Source organism: Ranitomeya imitator, chromosome 4 (genome assembly GCF_032444005.1).
Source record: "Ranitomeya imitator isolate aRanImi1 chromosome 4, aRanImi1.pri, whole genome shotgun sequence".
Classification (NCBI taxonomy): Eukaryota; Metazoa; Chordata; class Amphibia; order Anura; family Dendrobatidae; genus Ranitomeya; species Ranitomeya imitator.
The window spans coordinates 505,658,841-505,681,116 of record NC_091285.1 but is presented as its reverse complement, the minus strand read 5'-3'; the positions used below and the strand labels follow the sequence as shown (position 1 = coordinate 505,681,116).

Here is a 22,276-nt window from a genome sequence, read left to right as displayed (position 1 = left end):
TTTAAAAGCGGTTTTCCTACTCCCAGAAAAGGGAGCGTTCGAGGCCTTGTGTAGCCAGACGACGAACCTGGCTCCACAGCTCCAGACTTAGGTGCAATATTTTTTTTCCCACGACCAGCTGATGCTCCACCACTACCACTACCCTCATTACCAGCTGACAATGAACGCCCCCGGCCACGACCTCTTCCACCATACTTCCTCATTGTTTTAAAAACGTAAACAAACTAACGGTATTTGTTGCTGTCACACAAATTACACGGTGAGCTATAACTTCAGTATGATTTAGCTACCCCTTTACAGGTGAGTGAGACCACAACGAAAATCAGGCACAATGTTACACACTCTGTTGTTGGTGGCAACAAATGAGAGAGATGCCACACACGCAGGACTGTCACTGAAGCACAAATGTAAATATTAATCTCCCACTGATTTGATTTTTTTTTTTTTTTTCAGGGAGACTTTAGGAAAAAAAAAAAATAGAATAAAATGATTTTTTTCAGGAAGAATTTAGAAACCAAAGAAAATAAAATGATTTTTTCAGGGAGAATTTAGAAAACAAATAAAACAAAAAAAGGCTTTCTATGGCCCACTGAGTGAGAGATGACGCACACAGGAGTCAGGAGTGGCACACAAGCCCAGAGGCCAATATTTATCTCCCACTGATTGATGTAGTGATTTTTTCAGGTAGATTTTGGAACCCAAATCAAGCTAAAAAAAATAATAGGCTTTCTATGGCCCACAATTGGAGAGAGAGAGAGAGAGAGAGATGGCACACCCAGGAGTCAAGACTGGCACACAAGCAGAAAGGGCAATATTAATCTCCCACTGATTTGTTTTTTTTTTTTTTTTTTTTTTCAGGGAGACTTTAGGAAAAAAAAAAATAGAATAAAATGATTTTTTCAGGAAGAATTTAGAAACCAAATAAAATAAAATGATTTTTTCAGGGAGAATTTAGAAAACAAATAAAACAAAAAAAGGCTTTCTATGGCCCACTGAGTGAGAGATGACGCACACAGGAGTCAGGAGTGGCACACAAGCCCAGAGGCCAATATTTATCTCCCACTGATTGATGTAGTGATTTTTTCAGGTAGATTTTGGAACCCAAATCAAGCTAAAAAAATAATAGGCTTTCTATGGCCCACAATTGGAGAGAGAGAGAGAGAGAGAGAGAGATGGCACACCCAGGAGTCAAGACTGGCACACAAGCAGAAAGGGCAATATTAATCTCCCACTGATTTGTTTTTTTTTGTTTTTTTTTTCAGGGAGACTTTAGGAAAAAAAAAAAATAGAATAAAATGATTTTTTTCAGGAAGAATTTAGAAACCAAAAAAAATAAAATGATTTTTTCAGGGAGAATTTAGAAAACAAATAAAACAAAAAAAGGCTTTCTATGGCCCACTGAGTGAGAGATGACGCACACAGGAGTCAGGAGTGGCACACAAGCCCAGAGGCCAATATTTATCTCCCACTTTTTTTTTTTTGTTCCAGGGAAAATTTATAAACCCAATAAAAAAAATAATAAATAGGCTTTCTATGGCCCACTATCTGAGAGACAGAGAGAGATGGCACGCTTAGGACTGGCACACAAGCCCAAAGGCCAATATTAATCTCCCTTTTTTTTTGTAAGGGAGAATTTATAAAACCAAAAAAAAATAAATAAATAGGCTTTCTATGGCCCACTATTTGTGAGAGAGATGGCACGCTCAGGACTGGCACACAAGCCCAGAGGCCAATATTAATCTCCCACTTTTTTTTTTTTTCCAGGGAAAATTTATAAACCCAATAAAAAAAAAAATAAATAAATAGGCTTTCTATGGCCCACTATCTGAGAGAGAGAGATGGCACGCTTAGGACTGGCACACAAGCCCAAAGGCCAATATTAATCTCCCACTGATTGATTTATTGATTTTTTCAGGTAGAATTTAGAACCCAAATAAAGCAAAAAAAAAAAAAAAAATGGGCTTTCTATGGCCCACTGAGTGAGTGATGATGCACACAGGAGTCAGGAGTGGCACACAAGCCCTGAGGCCAATATTTTTCTCCCACTGATTGATGTAGTGATTTTTTCAGGTAGATTTTAGAACCAAAATCAAGCAAAAAAATAAATAGGCTTTCTATGGCCCACTGAGTGAGTGATGATGCACACAGGAGTCAGGAGTGGCACACAAGCCCTGAGGCCAATATTTTTCTCCCACTGATTGATGTAGTGATTTTTTCAGGTAGATTTTATAACCCAAATCAAGCAAAAAAATAAATAGGCTTTCTATGGCCCACTGAGTGAGAGATGACACAGACAGGGATGGCACTCTAGCAGAAATGTCAATCTTAATCTCCCACAAAAAAAAAAAAAAAAAGGAACTGTCCTTCAATTACTATCTCCCTGCAGTAATCTCAGCCAGGTATGGCAGGCAGCAATAAGGAGTGGACTGATGCACAAATTAAATAAAACTGGTGTGGACAAACAAACAAGATAGCTGTGCAGAAAGGAAGGAACAAGAGGATTTGTGCTTTGAAAAAAGCAGTTGGTTTGCACAGCGGCGTACACACAGCAATGCAGCTATCAGGGAGCCTTCTAGGGCAGCCCAATGAGCTACAGCGCTGAGGGGAAAAAAAACAAACAAAATGTAGCTTCCACTGTCCCTGCACACCGAAGGTGGTGTTGGGCAGTGGAAATCGCTACAGCACAAGCGGTTTGGTGGTTAATGGACCCTGCCTAACGCTATCCCTGCTTCTGACGAAGCGGCAGCAACCTCTCCCTAAGCTCAGATCAGCAGCAGTAACATGGCGGTCGGCGGGAACTCCCCTTTATAGCCCCTGTGACGCCGCAGACAGCAAGCCAATCACTGCAATGCCCTTCTCTAAGATGGTGGGGACCAGGACCTATGTCATCACGCTGCCCACACTCTGCGTTTACCTTCATTGGCTGAGAAATGGCGCTTTTCGCGTCATTGAAACGCGACTTTGGCGCGAAAGTCGCGTACCGCATGGCCGACCCCGCACAGGGGTCGGATCGGGTTTCATGAAACCCGACTTTGCCAAAAGTCGGCGACTTTTGAAAATGAACGACCCGTTTCGCTCAACCCTACTGACAACGATGATCTACAACAAGATGTGACAACATGATCTACAAGGATGTTCATTCAGTTGTTTAATTTTGTAGAAAAAAAGCAGATCACAGACATGGCACAAAACTAAAGTCATTTCAAATGGCAACTTTCTGGCTTTAAGGAACACTAAAAGAAATCAAGAACAAAAAATGTGGTAGTCAGTAATGGTTGTATAATAGGGGTTGTATAATGCTGCATAAAAGACCAATTCAACCGTTAAACGAGCGTTTTGCTTGCTCATTGGGCGATCTGCATCTTGTTTACATAGCAACATAATTGTGAAATGAGCATTTTTAGTGACACTCGCCAACAATTATCTTACCATGTAAATGCTCCTGTAACATTTCAGATGGAATTCCTATTAAAGGGATTATCACACAGATTATGGTGTAAATAGCTGAGACCCGCACTGATCACGTGTGCAGGGTTGCCATATTCCCTTTGTGTCCACTTTGTTCACTTTTTCCCTCAGTGATCATCAGTTTTTTACAACATGGACATTGAGTGGAGCTGCAATAGATTAAGATTTTCATGAGACAGAAGTGAACAAAGCAAAAAGCACTGCAAACTACACACTGAACTTACGTAGAATATTAGGAAAATTATTTGCTAAAAGGTCAAATTGTTTTTTTTTGTCTGTGTATTTAACAGTCTATTACTTACAGAGAAACCCCATGAAATGTGAGGTGGGGGGTTTTGGAGCAAATCCATAATGGGCATTTTATTAAACATTTTTATAGTGGTTTCAAGCCACTCAATTACTGTGGAATTAAAAGGATCTGTATTTCAATTCCAGTCACAACACTTAATCTGTAAATAAAAGATAACATCGGCCTGTATTCTCCTCTGAGTAATTCTGATATTGATTTTCTCATCTTAGTTTAGAGTAGCTTCCCACGCACAGGGCACAGAGGCAAGTGAACACTTACTCATCATCATATGATCTCAGTGCATGACTCACCTACTCCACTGAATATTTCATTTTATCAATGACAGGGGAGAGGTGCTGGCTAAGAGCATCTCTGCGCATAACACAGGGAGAATCCATAATGAAGATCTGCAGATGGAGCACTGCAGGATATGTGCACAACTACAAATCCCAGCAAAGGCTGCACAAGAAAAGTAATAAGGTCACAATCCCATCAGCTATGAGGCATGTTCTCATAATATATATTATATATAGAGAGATAGATAGATAGATAGATAGATAGATAGATAGATAGATACTGTATGTGTGTGTGTGTGTATATATATATATATACATATATATATATATATATATGGAGCGCCCCCAGACACAGGGCCACTAGTCACTCGGTACCGGTCCTTTCTGCTCAGTTATGCGGTTGTCACGGTGGCTGGACCCGGTCGTGACCCTGCTAAGGGGCGTCCAATGAAAGTGGTGGTACAGTCTGTCAGGGGTTCGTGACGCCACCTGTGGTGTTCGGTCAGGGTGACCGACGCTGCTGTGGGGTCCGCTGGGGTGATGGAATAGCAGCTGGATGGTATACCTTCCCACAGGTGAAGTAAATCCCCAGGGCTTCCCAGTAAGGTGGATGGTGATGGTGTGAGGTGCAGGCAATAACGAGGACACAGGGTTGCAGTCTCTTTACCTTTTACTGAAGGCTTCCATGCACTCAGTCCAGAGCACGTTCAACCGGGCTATCAGAGACCGGCCGGTCCGATGGGCACATCCAGAGTTTCCCTCGCAGATAGAAATCGTTGCCTACCAATAGCGCCTGTGTGTTGTAGTCCTACCCTGCTGAGCATTCGGAATAGTCCTCACAACTGCTGTTCTCCTTCGTTCGTTCTCTACAGCTTTCTCTCTCTCTCTCTCGTTCTTTGGTTCCAGATGTTGCTAGTTTCTAACGTCCCCCAGATATAGTATGGCTAGGACGCCACCCGTTTGACGGGAAGGCTTGGAGGTCTTCCGGGACCCTAGAGACGCCCCTCTCCCAATGTTGCCCCCTATGTCTTCGTAGGTGTAAAAGGTAGACAGCCAACCTATAATCAACTGTCCAGTGGAATTTGAAGTAAGGCCTGAAGTCAGTTACTCCTACGGTGATCCGCCCACCGACTACGCGCCTCAGTAAGATGTTGCCTTCCTCTCTCGGCACGACTCTTACTGGCTCTCCTTTGTGCTGATCTCGTTTACACTGTTCCACAATATTCTTCCCCTCTGGTCTCTTTCTTAGTATACCGCCACAAGGTGTGCAGGCGCGGTTCCTCCCCAGCCCCTAGTTTTACCAGTGTGAGGAGTGGCCCAATAAATAAAGCCTTTTTCTCCCCCTAGTGGCCGGAGTGTGAAGTGTAATGTGTTCTGGTGATACCTGGTCAGGAGAACTCTTTAGTGCCATCGGACGTACCGCTACTCGCCTTGGGGCCATACTGCAACGACCAGGTCTCTGGGGCGCTGCATATATATATTGTATACTGTAACAGAGTCACTGGCATAGTATGTGAAGGGAGATATGGGTCACTGCGCATACTGCAGTCAGTCATGTAAAACCAGAGTGTTTTTGCCTCCAGCACGCTAAGAACTGAGAGGGTTAATAGGAACTAATGTTATGGGCTGGTTTTAGTGGACCTCCATAGAGCGAGTGGGAGGGGGTCCACAGTATCTCCACCTGCAGAGTTCTGACAGGACCTGTGTGATGTCAAGGTCATGTTATCATCACTTGGGGTGTTAGATACTGTAACACTGCTGGGTTTATACCTTGTTTCTTCTGCGTTACTTTTGCATGTTTCTGCTTTAACCCTTTCTCCTCTCTCCTAACTTGCCCCTGCAACTGTAGTCTGTTACCTGTATGGATGTGGCTCAGTTCCCTGTGCTGCTGCGTAGCTGTACATGTGCTGTGATGTCTTTGCCCTGCTGCATGATCACCCGCATGTGCGGTCCCTGGCTGCAGCTGTGGAAGCTATCTGTGGGTAGCGAGGTCCTCTGCAGCTGGTGCATGACTTTCCACATGTGTTCAGGCTAGCAGTCGCTGTCGGGTGCTCTGGGCCACAGATCCTGTGCTTTTTGTGCTGTAATGGTTTCTGTTTGTGCTTAGGGTAAGCGCGGCCACACCTACCCTGCTTTTATTAGGGTTTGAGAGTGCACCTGTGTTGCAGCTCCTATATAAACTATCTCTCTCCTGTTGGGCGTTGCCAGAGCATTGCATTGTGTTTCTGTGTCTTGCCTTGTGCGTGAGGTATCCAGCTCCCGTTCTGTCTGCAGTATGTTCTGGGAGAGCTGATACCTGTCTTCCGCCTGTTCTGGGGGAAGAGTACCCAGATCCACTTTTCCTGGAGGCTGCATATCCAGATCTGTTTGCATTTTGTTTTTCCGCCTATTCTGGGGGCAGAGTACCCAGACCTGCCTAACCTGGAGGCTGCATATCCAGTACTTGATCCTGTCTGAACTGTGTCCATTGTGTTATGTTCCTGAAGTCCTTTTGTGTCTGACACCCCGCACCCATTGACTGAACTATCAGGGCTCAACTTTTAAAGATGGAGTCTGGTGTTCTTGCTGAGCTCTTACTATGCTGTGCCCAGCCTTCCATGCAGCGCTAACCCCGTCTGGCCCAGTTCCAGTCCGGCGGTGCTTGCACCATCACGCTTGAGTTCCTTCCTAGCTCCAATGCCCGGAGCCTGACGGCCGTAGCTAGGAACCTGATGACCACCGCTACCTGGTCCTGTGCCATCCGTGTTCCAGACTGTGTCTGATGTCTTGCCTGTGACCCGATGGTCCACCCTGTGATGACGTCTGTCCTGGGTCGGTGTCTGATGTTCTCCTGCTGAGCCTGTGCTGCGCCTGAGGCCTGAGAGAGAGGCTGTCCTAGTAAGCCCGTGCCAGATGACCCTGGACTGCACCAACCCCTGATGTCCTCCTGCCTTCGTCTGTTATCCTGAGACATGTACCCTACTCTGATGTGTGGAGTCAGGATTCTGACATCATTATGTTTTGTTATGTACTGTGTTTTCATTTAAGTAAACTTTGTTTCTTCATATCTGAAGTTGTGCGGTGTAATCTAGTTCTGCATATTGCCATCTTGTTCACATGCTCAGCTGCCACAGACCTTGCTCGCTGCCCTTCCCTAGTCTGGGCAGGTCCAGGTTACTCTATGTGGTCCAGTGGGTCCACATCACGTTCCCATTTGGGACGCTCGCCCACGTCGTCATGGTTTGGCGATGTGGGAGCATCGGCTCGGCCACGTTTACGGTCGCAGCCGTAGCAAATACCCAGCCATGAGAGTCAGTGAGTGACGTGTCTTGGGAGAGAAGGAACTCCCAGATAGCTCCCGCAGTAGCTAAGGACTGTGCGGGGTAGCTGCAGGTTGAAACTTGCAGAGAAAGAACTCTGTTATACTTTATTTGTTTTGTTTTAAGCCAGGAAGGCTCTGATTTTGTTTTTCTGAACCCTGTTTTGGAGTATGAAGACGTTAATAAACCTGCAGGTGCTTCACCACCAAAGTGTGCCTGTGTCTACCTGAAGAAGCAGCATATATATATATATATATATATATATATATATATATATATATATATATACATACATAGGTAGATATACAGATTAGTATAAGGCTACCACAGCATTAGATAGTCCCTCAGCTGGAAAGTAGGTTTAATATTCATAGACAGTGATTCTTTACTTTATGTGCAGTGAGCTTATGAAACTCTCTCCCACATGATATTGTAATGGTTGATTCACCACAAAAATTCAAGCAGGGCCTGGATGTCTTACTTGTAAAATGGAAAAAATGTGCTGAAAAACTCAGCTTATACAGTAATCTGATTGCCGTAAGTGGAGTTGGGAAGGCATTTTCCCCTAATATGTAGCAATTTGTGTCTGCCCTATGGAGTTTTTGCCTCCTTCTGGATCAACATGGTGGGTTATGGTTTGAACTCAATGGACTTATGCCTCCCTTCAGACTTAAAAACTATGAAACTGTAATATGTATATTATAATATGCCATACCTGTGGCTTATGACACATATATATTTCATTGTACATTAATGGCTTAATACTTAGTCTTTATTCAGGGAACCTTCTAGGCCCATACTTAGGCTGATTAACTCCAGTGCATCCGATTAGCCTTATTTTCTTACTGGTGGCTTATTTGCTTGTAGTTTATAATGATCCTGACCTTGTCATAATAAAGATAGACCTCGCTTCCTGGTAAGCTTGTAATAGACATATGATCTGCAGCCCTTCTAAGGCTAAGTTCCCACGGTCATTAATCAGCAGCGCTTTATCCGCTGCGTCCAAAGAGCTGCCGGCTTTTGAACCATGTGTTTATTTAACCGTACAGAATCACCGCATCCAATACATTGTATGGGTGATATTTATCTTGCGGAGGCTCGCGTCTCCACAAGATAAATTGACATGCTGCGGTTTGGAAAGACGTGCCACATGTCAGTCTCCCCAAGCAAGCCGCGAGCATCTGTGCATGCATAGAGGACATGGGATTTCTTGAAATCCCGTCCACTATGCTGCAACATCTGTACGCTACGGGTTGGACTCTTCGGATGTACACAATGTCAAACCGTCAGCGTTTACTGACCGTGGGAACATACCCTAACAAAGGGGAGATGGAGGAAGAGGGAGATAGCAGCAGGACTGTGTCTCAGACTTCCTTAAACCTCCTATTGCAGCTGAGCTAAATAGCAAACAAACTGCCTATGTGGCATAATATTGATCAAAAATGTATATTGCACCATTTTATGGTCCTGGATCTACAGTTTTGGTCATATTCACATATTCACACTGCTACATACACTATTACTATCTAGACTGACATAAAACAATGTAGAAAGGTGATCCCTGTAGGAAAATTGATCGGATTTCTGTATCTCCCTTTCTTTTTGATTTATTCCTGATTTAATAAGTTAAACTAAACAGTATCACGATTCAACTTGTAATATAATCTAGTATTTACAATACGTTCTTGGAAATGTAAGAGTCTAGACGTCAATGATAATTAGTTTGTGCACTACTTATCACATGATGGGAAGCTTTCCAGTAAAATTAAGAGTATATGATTGGGGCATTGTGTGGTTTAACTTCCTATTAAGCATTCATAGCAGTTGGGTCTGTAGATCAGGCAAACACAACTGATTCAGCCGATTTACTCCATTGCTTCCACTTTTTGGGCTGTGAAAAATGATCATACCAACACCAAGCTTACAAGTTATGACTTGTTCCGTGTTTTTAAAGCTATCCAAAAAATCAGGAGATCCAGCACCTCGATAAAGCTGCAAACTTTATTTTCCGTCCAGTAAGAAAACAGTACAGGATGTTTTTTTTTCATGGCTTGGTTTGGAGAGCCAATCTGCTTAGGGTGCTTTCACATTGCATTGTGTGTTCCCGTCAGGGCATAAGTCCAATATTCCCCGCAAAACGGGATCCAGACGCATGAGTCGACAGGGCCAATAGACTGCAATGATGACGGCAGAACGAACGTGAGCTCTGCCGTGTACTTTTTTCTGAATTGTACGACTACATGATGCGGACACTCAGACGTAGTAGACTGCGTCTGAGTGTCCGCCTCCTGTAGACGTACACTGCTGAAAAAAGTGCGAACGTGCGGTCTGCCGTCATCATTGCAGTCTATTGGCCCTGTCAATGCATGCGTCCAGATTCGTTTTGCAGGGGGTTTCAGACGTATGCCCGACGGAGACACAACACAATGTGAAAGCATCCTTATGCGTTGCTGTGTGGTCTGTTCTCCTGTCTGCTGAGCTATTGTCTTTTCTTCCCTGTCCAAAAGCTGATGGTTCCAGTTGTATTTGTTCGCTCTTCTTGGTTTGCTCCTCTCTAGTTATTTTCCATTTTCTCGTTTTGGTCTGCCCTATCACATTCTGGGTTTGATTTTATATGTTCACCCTTTGTTGCACTTGATTGCTGGCTATACCTCCAGGTGTGCTTGGGTTTAGAAGTTCCAGCCCTTCAAGCTAAGGCTACGTTCAGACTAGCATTGCGCGCCGCTGCGTCGGCGACGCAACGCACGACGCACACAAAAACGCATCAAAACGCACGTTTTGCGACGCGTGCGTCATTTTTTGCCGAAAATCGGACGCAAGAAAAATGCAACTTGCTGCGTTTTCTTGGTCCGACGCTAGCGGCAAAAAAGACGCAAGTGTTGCAAAACGCAACACACAAAAACGCATGCGTCCCCCATGTTAAACATAGGGGCGCATGAAGCGTGCGTCGCCGCTGCGTCACCCGACGCTAAGGCGACGCACACTAGCAGAACGCTAGTGTGAACGTAGCCTAAGAGATTTTACCTTAGGGACCCACTCATCCATGGACTTTGTCACTGATTTGCCTAACTTTGGTGGTAACACAGTCGTATGGGTGTGGGGGAAGCGTTTTAGCAAAATAATTTATTTGCTCCCACTTCAAAAGTTGCCAACTGCTAAGAGCTTAGCAAATTTGTTCATTTCTCATATTGTGAAATTGCATGGTGTTCCAAAAAACATTGTTTAAGATAGAAGGGCTTGGTAGTGACTGGTTCAGAAGAGGGGCTAATCGCAGTCGTAGGAAGGCTTCTGTCTTCAGAGTGGGGGATTTTGCATGGCTATCGTCAGAAAATCTATGGTTAATGGTCATGTCTATGAAGTCTACACCTAAATTTATAGGTCCTTATAACATTGCTAAAATTTAAAATCCTGTGACACTTAAGTTGCAACTTTCTATTGCCAGGAGGATTAATAGTTTCCATTCTTCCCTTTTAAAAAAATTTGAGGGGACACCGGTTCCTAAAGTCACAATTGAGGTGAATTTGGGAGGGGATCAGGAGCATGAGGTAAAGTGAGTTCTTGGTTCCAGATAGGTCAGGCGCCATCTGCAGTATCTCATTAAGTTGAAAGGTTGTCCTGAAGATAACTCCTGGGTTGATTTGGAGGATCTTCAGGTGGATCACTTGGTGAGGGAGCTCCATCAGCGATGCTAGACGATAGGGGCTCTGAGGGTCCCTTGGCCCCTCTTAGAACGGGGGTACTGTCACGGCTCAGTTTGGGGATTTGTTTGCTGAGTGGTAGATTCGGCTGTCTGCTGAGCTATTGCCTCTTTTTCCCTGTCCAAATGCTGATGGTTCCAATTGGCTTTATTCCCCACTCTTGGTTTGCTCCTCGCCAAGTGTTTTCTATTTTCATGTTTTGGTCTGCCCTATCACATTCTGGGTTGGGTTTTATATGTTCACCCTGCACTTCCTTGCTGGCTATACCTCTATGTGGACTTGGGATTAGGAGTTACAGCCCTTCAGGTAAGGGATTTACCTTGCATGTTAAACAACAGTTGAATTCCTGCACTGAGTCTTCCCTCCCAGTTCCTCTTCCGTTCACCTTTTTAGGTTTCTGGGAGGTTATACTTGTTCTGTTGGATATTGACCTTCCTTATCTTTCCATCAACCTTATATAAATGTGTTTTCATTTTCTCACCTTGGGTTTTGTATCTACCTGCACACTTTCCTCTCCTCTTGTTGGCAGTGTGTTGCAGCCTCTCCTCTGGTTCCTCAGCAGGTACGAGAATCCTCTTGATGGCCTTTTAGTGCCAAGGTGGTGTTTTTGAGTTGAGCTAGGGTCTTTCCAGTCTGTACAGGGACCAGTTGGGTGTGAGTGTGGCGTCTCCCTGTATAGTAATAGATTTTCCCTTTTTCAGTTACCAGTGAATGAGTGCGTGTTATGTTCATAACAGGTATGCCCAAAATCAGAGGAAAAATGTGTCATTGGAAAACATATTAAACCTGGTTAATGCATTTCGAAGTATAATTCTTCTTACTGTCTTTTTACTGGACAAAAAATAAAGTTTACGGTTTTATCAAGGTGCTGGATCTGCTGATGTTTTGATTGCGCTATTGCTTTGGATTGAGGACCCTTTGCACTTACCTAGACAGGTGAGCAGCTTATCTGTTACGTGTTTTTAAACTGTTGATTGACCTAAAGGGATTTTATTATATGTGAGGCGATTATCTAGCCTGTTGGGCAGTCATATAGTGTGCCAATTGGGCATTTATTATACATCTTAATCTAGAGTCTGGTCAAAGACTCATTTTTTAAATAATTCTGAGTGGGAGGAAGTAATTTGCTTAACCAAAAAGGTTACAGTTAAACAGTAGCTCAATTATTTGCTGCATAATGTATAGTCCTATTGTGATGAAGAACGTGGAAAGGAAAAGTGGACCCTCTAGACCGTAAACAACGAATCCCCCACGGACGACCTAACCAGATGGACCGCCCTCTATACAGGGAGAGTTAGGGGCAGGCCAGTGAGGGACTATCGCCACGGAAGCTAGAGGACCAAGGCGGAAAAGGAATATGATGGAGAAACAGGAACCAGCAGGGTGAACGGAGACACAGAGACTGGTAGGATTACAGCAGAGACACAGGGTCTGGCGAGGTGCTGCGGAGACACAGAGACTGGCAAGGTAGCGGCAGAGACACAGAGACTGGCGGGGTACTGTGGTGAGACGGAGACTGGCAGGATTGCAGCAGAGACACAGGGATTGGCGAGGTGCTGTGGAGACACAGAGACTGGCAGGGTAGCGGCAGAGACACAGAGACTGGCGGGATACTGTGGTAGAGGGAGACTGGCAGGATTGCGGCAGATACACAGGAACTGGCGGGGTACTGCGGAGAGAAGAGGAGAAGACCTAATATCAGAGGGCAAGGAAATGCACAGAGACGCAGGCAGCCTAGAACACTTGAAACACAAATGACCATAGGCACAGGGAAGAGGAAGAGGCCGGTATTTTCTAAGGGCGCTGCGCATTACCTATGGGTGAAAGTCCTCCAAGATAGTAGAGAGGACAGAACAGGAAGTGCAGAAGAAGGTCAGAAGTGTGCGCACGCAGAGTTGAACCTGGCGTGCGCGCACGCTCGACGAGCAGCAGGAGACGGGAGCGGACACCGGAGGAGAGATGCTGCAGAAGAGGAGCCGCGCTGGGACGTCGAGGACAGGTAAGTATAAGAGGACGCGGCAAGCGGCGGTGGTGGCGGTGTGACACCTATTACTCCATGTATATGAAAATGTATTAACCCTGTTTTGCCATTAGAGTGAAATGAATAACTATATTCAATCAACTTGTCTTTGTGTTTTGCAGTACATGGGTTGCATTGAAGTGTTGCAGTCCATGAGGTCTCTTGATTTTGGCACCAGAACACAAGTTACAAGGTAAAATGGATGCCTAACCATTATAGATTGTCAGTTCGTTATTGTTATATACTTGTTATCTTTAGTAAGCACAGATAATAGTTTTCCTATTATGCTATTTTACTTTCAAATTGAGCATCCCAGCCTGAATCTTTTATTACCTATAGATTGGACAGGTGATAAATGCTAGAATAAGGGGGTCCAATTGCTGGGACCCACACGAATCATCAGTAGGATGGGCGCAAGACCCTTTAAGTAGGGTAGTGTCCTAACTATGATTTTTCAACTGTGTAGTGCAGCGGTATCCACACTGTGCAGTGATGAGGTGGTGAACCCAGCAAAGTTCAAAGCAAAATGTGTTTTAATGTCCAACTCACAGAAAATACACAGCACACAATGTCCTCCCGATCGCAGCCGGGAAACAAAAGAGTCCACATTTGAGTCCTTGTTGCCGTGGGCGACTGCACCGCCGTGTACACTGTGTGTGCCTGGCCTTTTGGCTTCGCAAGGCCTTTTGGCTCCGCTTGCCTGTGTTACCTCACACAGGTGGAGCTCTGCAGAGCCTTCTACTCTGCACACTTGCAAAACCAAACTGACACACGCAACCCTCTGCTTCAGGAGCTTTTACAAGGAACCTGTAGGCCACATGGAAAACCCGACCGGGAAGGAAACGGACTGCCCCACTACCATCCTGTAGTCCTTTTCAAAAACAAAAGCTCAGAGCAGGTTTTTTTAAAATCTGCCTTGGACAAATAGCTTGCCCAAGACCAACACTTACTTTTATTTTGTATTCCAATCACAGCTATGCCTGTGACTGCAATGCACTCCCACGGCCTCAATATGCCTCTGCGCATCCTGGGGTGGCACATAGCAACCCTCATATGTGACACTGGTCACTGCTTCACAGCTGTTACAAGAATAGAAGAAAATATTAAGAAAAAAATAAGCACTAAACAGAAAGTGTGTATAAATAAACATTTGTATACAAGTTAATGTATATAAAAAAGTAATGCACATTGTTTTCAGAAATCACTAATCACTCATGGGTGATTACATTTAAAGCATCTTAAATAAAATATTAATGAAACCTCTTATGCCTTCCATGCAACAATGAAACCATTTTGTACACTATGGCTAGCTTAATATGCTTACAGTGGGGCAAAAAAGTATTTAGTCAGTCAGCAATAGTGCAAGTTCCACCACTTAAAAAGATGAGAGGCGTCTGTAATTTACATCATAGGTAGACCTCAACTATGGGAGACAAACTGAGAAAAAAAAATCCAGAAAATCACATTGTCTGTTTTTTTATCATTTTTTTTGCATATTATGGTGGAAAATAAGTATTTGGTCAGAAACAAACAATCAAGATTTCTGGCTCTCACAGACCTGTAACTTCTTATTTAAGAGTCTCCTCTTTCCTCCACTCATTACCTGTAGTAATGACACCTGATTAAACTTGTTATCAGTATAAAAAGACACCTGTGCACACCCTCAAACAGTCTGACTCCAAACTCCACTATGGTGAAGACCAAAGAGCTGTCAAAGGACACCAGAAACAAAATTGTAGCCCTGCGCCAGGCTGGGAAGACTGAATCTGCAATAGCCAACCAACTTGGAGTGAAGAAATCAACAGTGGGAGCAATAATTAGAAAATGGAAGACATACAAGACCACTGATAATCTCCCTCGATCTGGGGCTCCACGCAAAATCCCACCCCGTGGGGTCAGAATGATCACAAGAACGGTGAGCAAAAATCCCAGGACCACGCATGGGGACCTAGTGAATGAACTGCAGAGAGCTGGGACCAATGTAACAAGGCCTACCATAAGTAACACACTACGCCACCATGGACTCAGATCCTGCAGTGCCAGACGTGTCCCACTGCTTAAGCCACTACATGTCCGGGCCCGTCTGAAGTTTGCTAGAGAGCATTTGGATGATCCAGAGGAGTTTTGGGAGAATGTCCTATGGTCTGATGAAACCAAACTGGAACTGTTTGGTAGAAACACAACTTGTCGTGTTTGGAGGAAAAAGAATACTGAGCTGCATCCATCAAACACCATACCTACTGTAAAGCATGGTGGTGGAAACCTCATGCTTTGGGGCTGTTTCTCTGCAAAGGGGCCAGGACGACTGATCCGGGTACATGAAAGAATGAATGGGGCCATGTATCGTGAGATTTTGAGTGCAAACCTCCTTCCATCAGCAAGGGCATTGAAGATGAAACGTGGCTGGGTCTTTCAACATGACAATGATCCAAAGCACACCGCCAGGGCAACGAAGGAGTGGCTTCGTAAGAAGCATTTCAAGGTCCTGGAGTGGCCTAGCCAGTCTCCAGATCTCAACCCTATAGAAAACCTTTGGAGGGAGTTGAAAGTCCGTGTTGCCAAGCGAAAAGCCAAAAACATCACTGCTCTAGAGGAGATCTGCATGGAGGAATGGGCCAACATACCAACAACAGTGTGTGGCAACCTTGTGAAGACTTACAGAAAACGTTTGACCTCTGTCATTGCCAACAAAGGATAAATTACAAAGTATTGAGATGAAATTTTGTTTCTGACCAAATACTTATTTTCCACCATAATATGCAAATAAAATGTTAAAAAAAAACAGACAATGTGATTTTCTGGATTTTTTTTCTCAGTTTGTCTCCCATAGTTGAGGTCTACCTATGATGTAAATTACAGACGCATCTCATCTTTTTAAGTGGTGGAACTTGCACTATTGCTGACTGACTAAATACTTTTTTGCCCCACTGTATATCTGAACTACCTATAATATAAATTAAAGGGAACCTGTCATACAAAAATACACCAATAACCTACAACTGACAGCCAGAGACTGTCAGAAGGAATACAGTTCATTTCTTCCTGGCAGTGGGGCTCTAAGTGCGGGCACTGGGCAGGTTCAGAATGCTATTAGCCTGCAGATTAATCAGATATCTGCAGGTTTATAGCGTTTCTTTACATGACATAACATATGAATTGTACAAAGAAAGGTAGCAATACACTGTGTGCAGAATTATTAGACAAGTAGTTTTTTAGAGGATTATTTTTATTATTGATCAACAACTATGTTCTCAATCAACCCAAAAGACTCATAAATATCAAAGCTTAACCCCTTCATGACCTTGGGATTTTTCATTTTTCCGTGTTCGTTTTTCACTCCCCTCCTTCCCAGAGCCATAACTTTTTTATTTTTCCATCAATTTGGCCATGTGAGGGCTTATTTTTTGCGGGACGAGTTGTACTTTTGAACGACATCATTGGTTTTAGCATGTCGTGAACTAGAAAACGGGAAAAAAATTCCAAGTGCGGTGAAATTGCAAAAAAAAGTGCAGTCCCACACTTGTTTTTTGTTTGGCTTTTTTACTAGGTTCACTAAATGCTAAAACTGACCTGCCATTATGATTCTCCAGGTCAGTACGAGTTCATAGACACCTAACATGACTAGGTTATTTTTTATCTAAGTGGTGAAAAAAAATTCCAAACTTTGCTAAAAAAAAAAAAAAAAAAATTGCGCCATTTTCCGATACTCGTAGCGTCTCCATTTTTCGTGATCTGGGGTCAATTGAGGGCTTATTTTTTGCGTGCCGAGATGACGTTTTTAATTATAGCATTTTGGTGCAGATACGTTCTTTTGATCGCCCGTTTTTGCATTTTAATGTAATTCTGGCGTTTTGAATTTTTTTCCCGCTACGCTGTTTAGCGATCAGGTTAATGCTTTTTTTTAATTGATAGATCGGGCGATTCTGAGCGCGGCGATACCAAATATGCGTAGATTTTATATTTTTTTATTGATTTATTGTGATTGGGGCAAAAGGGGGGTGATTTAAACTTTTATATTTTTTTTATTTTTTTAACATTTTTTTCAACTTTTTTTTTTTACTTTTGCCATGCTTCAATAGCCTCCATGGGAGGCTAGAAGCAGGCACAACTCGATCGCCTCTGCTACATAGCAGCGATCTGCTGATCGCTGCTATGTAGCAGAAATAGAGGTGTGCTGTGAGCGCTGACCACAGGGTGGCGCTCACAGCCACCGGCGATCAGTAACCATAGAGGTCTCAAGGACCTCTATGGTTACAATGGAGACGCATCGCTGACCCCCGATCATGTGACGGGGGTCGGCGATGACGTCATTTCCGGCCGCCCGGCCGGATGCGTTAGTTAAATGCCGCTGTCTGCGTTTGACAGCGGCATTTAACTAGTTAATAGGTGCGGGCAGATCGCGATTCTGCCCGCGCCTATTACGGGCACATGTCAGCTGTTCAAAACAGCTGACATGTCCCGACTTTGGTGCGTGCTCACTGCGGAGCCCTGCATCAAAGCAGGGGATCTGACCTCGGACGTACTATCACGATCAGAAAGGGGTTAATATTTTTGGAAGTTGGTGTGGGTTATTTTTTTAGATTTGGCCATCTTAGGAGGATATCTGTTTGTACAGGTAACTATTACTGTGCAGAATTATTAGGCAACTTAATAAAAACGAAATATATTCCCATCTCACTTGTTTATTTTCACCAGGTAAACCAATATAACTGAACAAAATTTAGAAATAAACATTTCTGAGATGCAAAAACAACCCCCCCCAAAGTTAGTGACCAATATAGCCACCTTTCTTTATGATGACACTCAACAGCCTTCTGTCAGTTGCTTGATCTGTTTACGATCAACATTGCGTGCAGCAGCCACCACAGCCTCCCAGACACTGTTCCAAGAGGTGGACTGTTTTCCCTCCCTGTAGATCTCACATTTTATGAGGGACCACAGGTTCTCAATGGGGTTCAGATCAGGTGAACAAGGGGGCCATGTTATTATTTTTTCTTCTTTGAGACCTTTACTGGCCAGCCATGGAGTAGTTGGAGGCATGTGATGGAGCATTGTTCTGCATGAAAATCATGTTTTTCTTGAACGATACCGACTTCTTCCTGTACCACTGCTTGAAGAACCCCACCTTCACTTTGCTGGCGTCTGAGTCGGAGTGGAGCTCCCTGCCCTTTACTGATCCAGCCTCTGGCCCATCCATCTGGCCCATCAAGAGACAATCTCATTTCATCAGTCCATAAAACCTTTGAAAAGTCAGTCTTAAGATATTTCTTCGCCCAGTCTTGACATTTTATCTTATGTTTCTTTTTTTTTAAATTCGTTTATTTATTTAACACAGAATAAAATTACAGCATACATATTTGTCCTTGTCGTTAATTTGTATAGTTGCATATACAGGGATTGAGAAAGACAAAACATACATATGCCAATCATTTTACATAAAGAAAACATATGCGTTAAGTTATACAACAGTCAGAACATAAGGTTCCTAAACTATAACCAAACTAAGCCTCCAAAACTACTAAGCCGCCACTTAACAAAAGTTGAATACACTATTATTTGACTTTTTCCCTTTCCCATTACGCAATATTTACGGATCAAAGAACCATGCATACCACATTTCTCTCAATCAGTCAGGTCATAAAGTAAGATGTGAGGCATTCCATTTATCCCAGATTTTACTAAACTTACGCGGACAACCTCTATTTTGATAAAGAGTACGCTCATAGGGGATAACTGCATTTACCAACTCAATCCAGGACCTAACGGAGGGGGGCGAGCCTCCCATCCACCTCAGAGCTAGTAACTTCCTTGCCAGAAAGAGTGTTTCACGTAAAAAAATCCCAGTATAATGTTCCCAGGCCCCTTCGTCCCACACTCCAAATAAGCAAATTAAGGGTTCAGGAGAAATTGGAATTGACAATACTGAAGTTAATAGTGACGCCACCTCCCTCCAGTAATGAGAAACTATGGGGCACTGCCATATCATATGTATAAAATCCGCGTCAGGAGAGTGGCAACGCAAACATTCCGACGTCGGGTATCGACCCATCCGACAGAGTCTCAACGGAGTCAAGTATGACTGGTGGATTATGTATAATTGGGTCATCTGATTGTTGACTGATGGGGATACTCTGAGAGGGGATTCCAAAATATCCTCCCATTCCTCGTTTTGCATGTCAGGAATGAGTCCCCCCCATATGCCCCTTACCGAATCCACAACAGAGTTCGCCCCCGCTGATAGCAGATATGTGTATAGGGACGAAATAAGACCTTGAGGTCCCTGCGACTTAAGAATACCTATCAAAGGTAAAGATGAAATGTTACGGTTCATCCCCTCATTCCTGACAAATGACTGAACGGCAGATCTGAGCTGCAGGTATCGAAAAAATTGAGACCTTGGAAGATCACACTTATTTTGTAGTTGTTCAAAGGACACAAAAAAACCCTGATCATATAAGTCTCCGATCAAAAGAACCCCACGAGAAACCCAAAATTTTGTAGATGGGTGATTCATCAGTGTCGGGAAATAACCATTATCCCATAGAGGCATCTCTGCTACAATGTCCCCAAATCCAGTAATTTTTTAAATTTTCTTCCAAGTGGACCGTGCCAAACGAATCATGGGCAACAGACAGGGAGCACCTATCCTCTCCGATTCTAGAAGACCCAGCGGGCATCCAGCACCGACAGAGCTAACTAAGTGGCTTTCAGAATTGGGGAGATAGTTATGGGGCATCCATTTACATAGTGCTTTAGCCTGTCCCGCTAGATAGTATAGCAAAAAATCTGGCAATGCCGCTCCTCCCTCCCGTTTAGGTCTTTGTAAAGTGGCCAGTTTAAGCTTGGGCCTACCCTTCCCCCATACGAAAGAGGTAACATGAGAATTTAAACTGGTGAAGAAAAATTTTGGTATAGTTACTGCACTATGTTGGAGACAATAATTGAATTTAGGAAGCAAAATCATTTTAATGAGATTAATGCGGCCTGCTACAGACAGCGGAAGCTTACTCCAAGATGCAAATTTCAATTTGGTATATTCCAACAGGGGGAAAACGTTAAGCTGTAAGTCCAACCCACTGTGCTGGGACATGTAAATACCCAAGTACTTAAATTTAGATACTATCGGCAATAAAGAGAGAGTACTAAGATTAGGTGCTGGGAGTTGAGATAGAGGTAGTAGGGCAGATTTATCCCAATTAATATATAGACCTGAGAACCCACTAAATTTATCTATGGTAGCAATTACCCTTGGTAATGTTTCTTCTGTCTTATCCATGAATATTATCATGTCGTCAGCATATAAGCCAACGATATCCGTGCGGTCCGCTATTTTAATACCATCAATACCGGGGGTTGAGCGCAGACGTATAGCTAATGCTTCTATTGCTAAAGCAAATAGGGCTGGGGAAAGGGGGCACCCTTGACGAGTTCCCCTATATAGTGAGAATGGTTCAGAGATGGAGCCGTTAACAACTATACGGGCCTTGGGTTTCAGATATAGCACACCAACCCACTTCAAAAATTTCTCCCCAAAGCCATATTTTTGTAGACAGGCGGACAAAAAGGGCCATTCAAGAGAGTCGAACGCCTTGGCTGCGTCTAACGACGCCAGTGCCCAGCTATTATCTGGCAACAAAGAGCTATACTGAATCACCGACTGGACCTGCCTAATATTTATAGAGGTACTCTTACCGGGCATAAAGCCAGTTTGATCTGGGTGTACAATATCTAATATGATGGAGTTCAACCTGGTAGCCAGTATTTTAGCAAAAATCTTATAATCCACGTTTACCAGGGATATGGGACGATATGATCCACATTCCAAAGGATCTTTCCCCTCCTTTTTAAGTACAATAATATGCGCTTCATAAAAAGTATCAGGTAAACAACCTGCCCTCCATATCTCTTTAAATACTTTCAATAAAAGCGGAGCCAGTATCTCCCGGTATCTCCTATACAGCTCTACAGGAAAGCCATCTGGTCCAGGGGCCTTCCCGGAGGCCATATCCGTTATAGCTTGTTCCACTTCCTCCAAAGTAAATTCAGCGTCCATAAAGGCCTGCTGGGCAGAGCTCAGTGCAGGGAATGTCATATCGGATAAATATCTTAAACAGTCGGAAACATCAAAACCGCTCTTAGATTCATACAGCCCCTTATAATAGTCATAAAAACATTGGAGTATTCCCTTAGTAGTGGAATTCAGTTAGCCGTCTGGTGAGCGAATTTGTAATATCATATTAGATGTGTTGTGTTGACGCACCAAGTAGGCCAGGAATTTCCCCGCCTGATTCCCTATTTCAAAGTACGATTGTCGTGTGAAAAATAGTTTTCGCTTAGACTTAGTGTCTATGTGTTGGGTGTATAATCTTTGCAGAGTCAACCACTCAACCCTGTTATCGTTGGTCTGGTCAGCTGTATATGTTGTCTCAGCATTTCTCAAGCGTTGCTCAATTTCATCATCCTCTCTCGATGTTACCCTCTTGATATATGAAATTGTTGAAGACAGACAGCCCCTTAAATATGCCTTAAGTGTGTCCCAAAATAAATTAATATTCTGGAGTTCTGAGTGGGACTGAATGAAGCAGTTTAACTGGTCAACTGTCCTATCATCTGAACCCATTAGTTTACACCAAAAGGGATTCAATTTCCATATTCTACAGTTATTCAATGTCCCGAACACGAGTCTAAGTGTGACCGGACTATGGTCTGAGATTCCTCTATTACCATGTTCCACTCTATCCACCCACCGCACCAAATCGCCAGACCCGAAGATATAATCTATGCGAGAGAGGGAACTTTTAGTGGATGAGTGGCAGGTATATCCCTTCTCCCCAGGGCGATGGATCCTACATAGGTCTATCCAGCCGCTACCCTCCATGAACTGTGCCAACTGAGTCGGGGCTGAGGAAGGAGAAGAAGACAAGGGTTCCCCGGTCGACCCATCTCCCAAACGTATTCTATCAAGACTACTGTTCATAACTAGGTTGAAATCACCCATACACATAACATGCGCGTCAGGGTAGTTTAACGCAAAGCTCATTGCCATCTTAAGTATTGAGGTGTTGGCCGGAGGGGGGTTATATATGCATAATATGACATATTCACGGGAGTTAATTAGTGCATGGACAAAGACAAATCGTCCCTCTATATCCCGCCGAGTCACTCAGGCCTCCCATCGGACATCTTTGTGTACTAATAATGATACC

General features: G+C 43.7%; 1 protein-coding gene across 1 annotated transcript in view; it reads left to right on the top strand.

Annotated features, from left to right (window-relative positions):
• The window catches only part of SHC4 (SHC adaptor protein 4), a 179,730-nt gene that overhangs the window by 65,383 nt on the left and 92,071 nt on the right, over positions 1-22,276 (top strand). Inside the window, exon 2 of the mRNA XM_069766036.1 lies at positions 13,193-13,263. Within this exon, the coding sequence (XP_069622137.1) occupies positions 13,193-13,263 (71 nt within the window). The remainder of the gene's footprint in view (positions 1-13,192; positions 13,264-22,276) is intronic.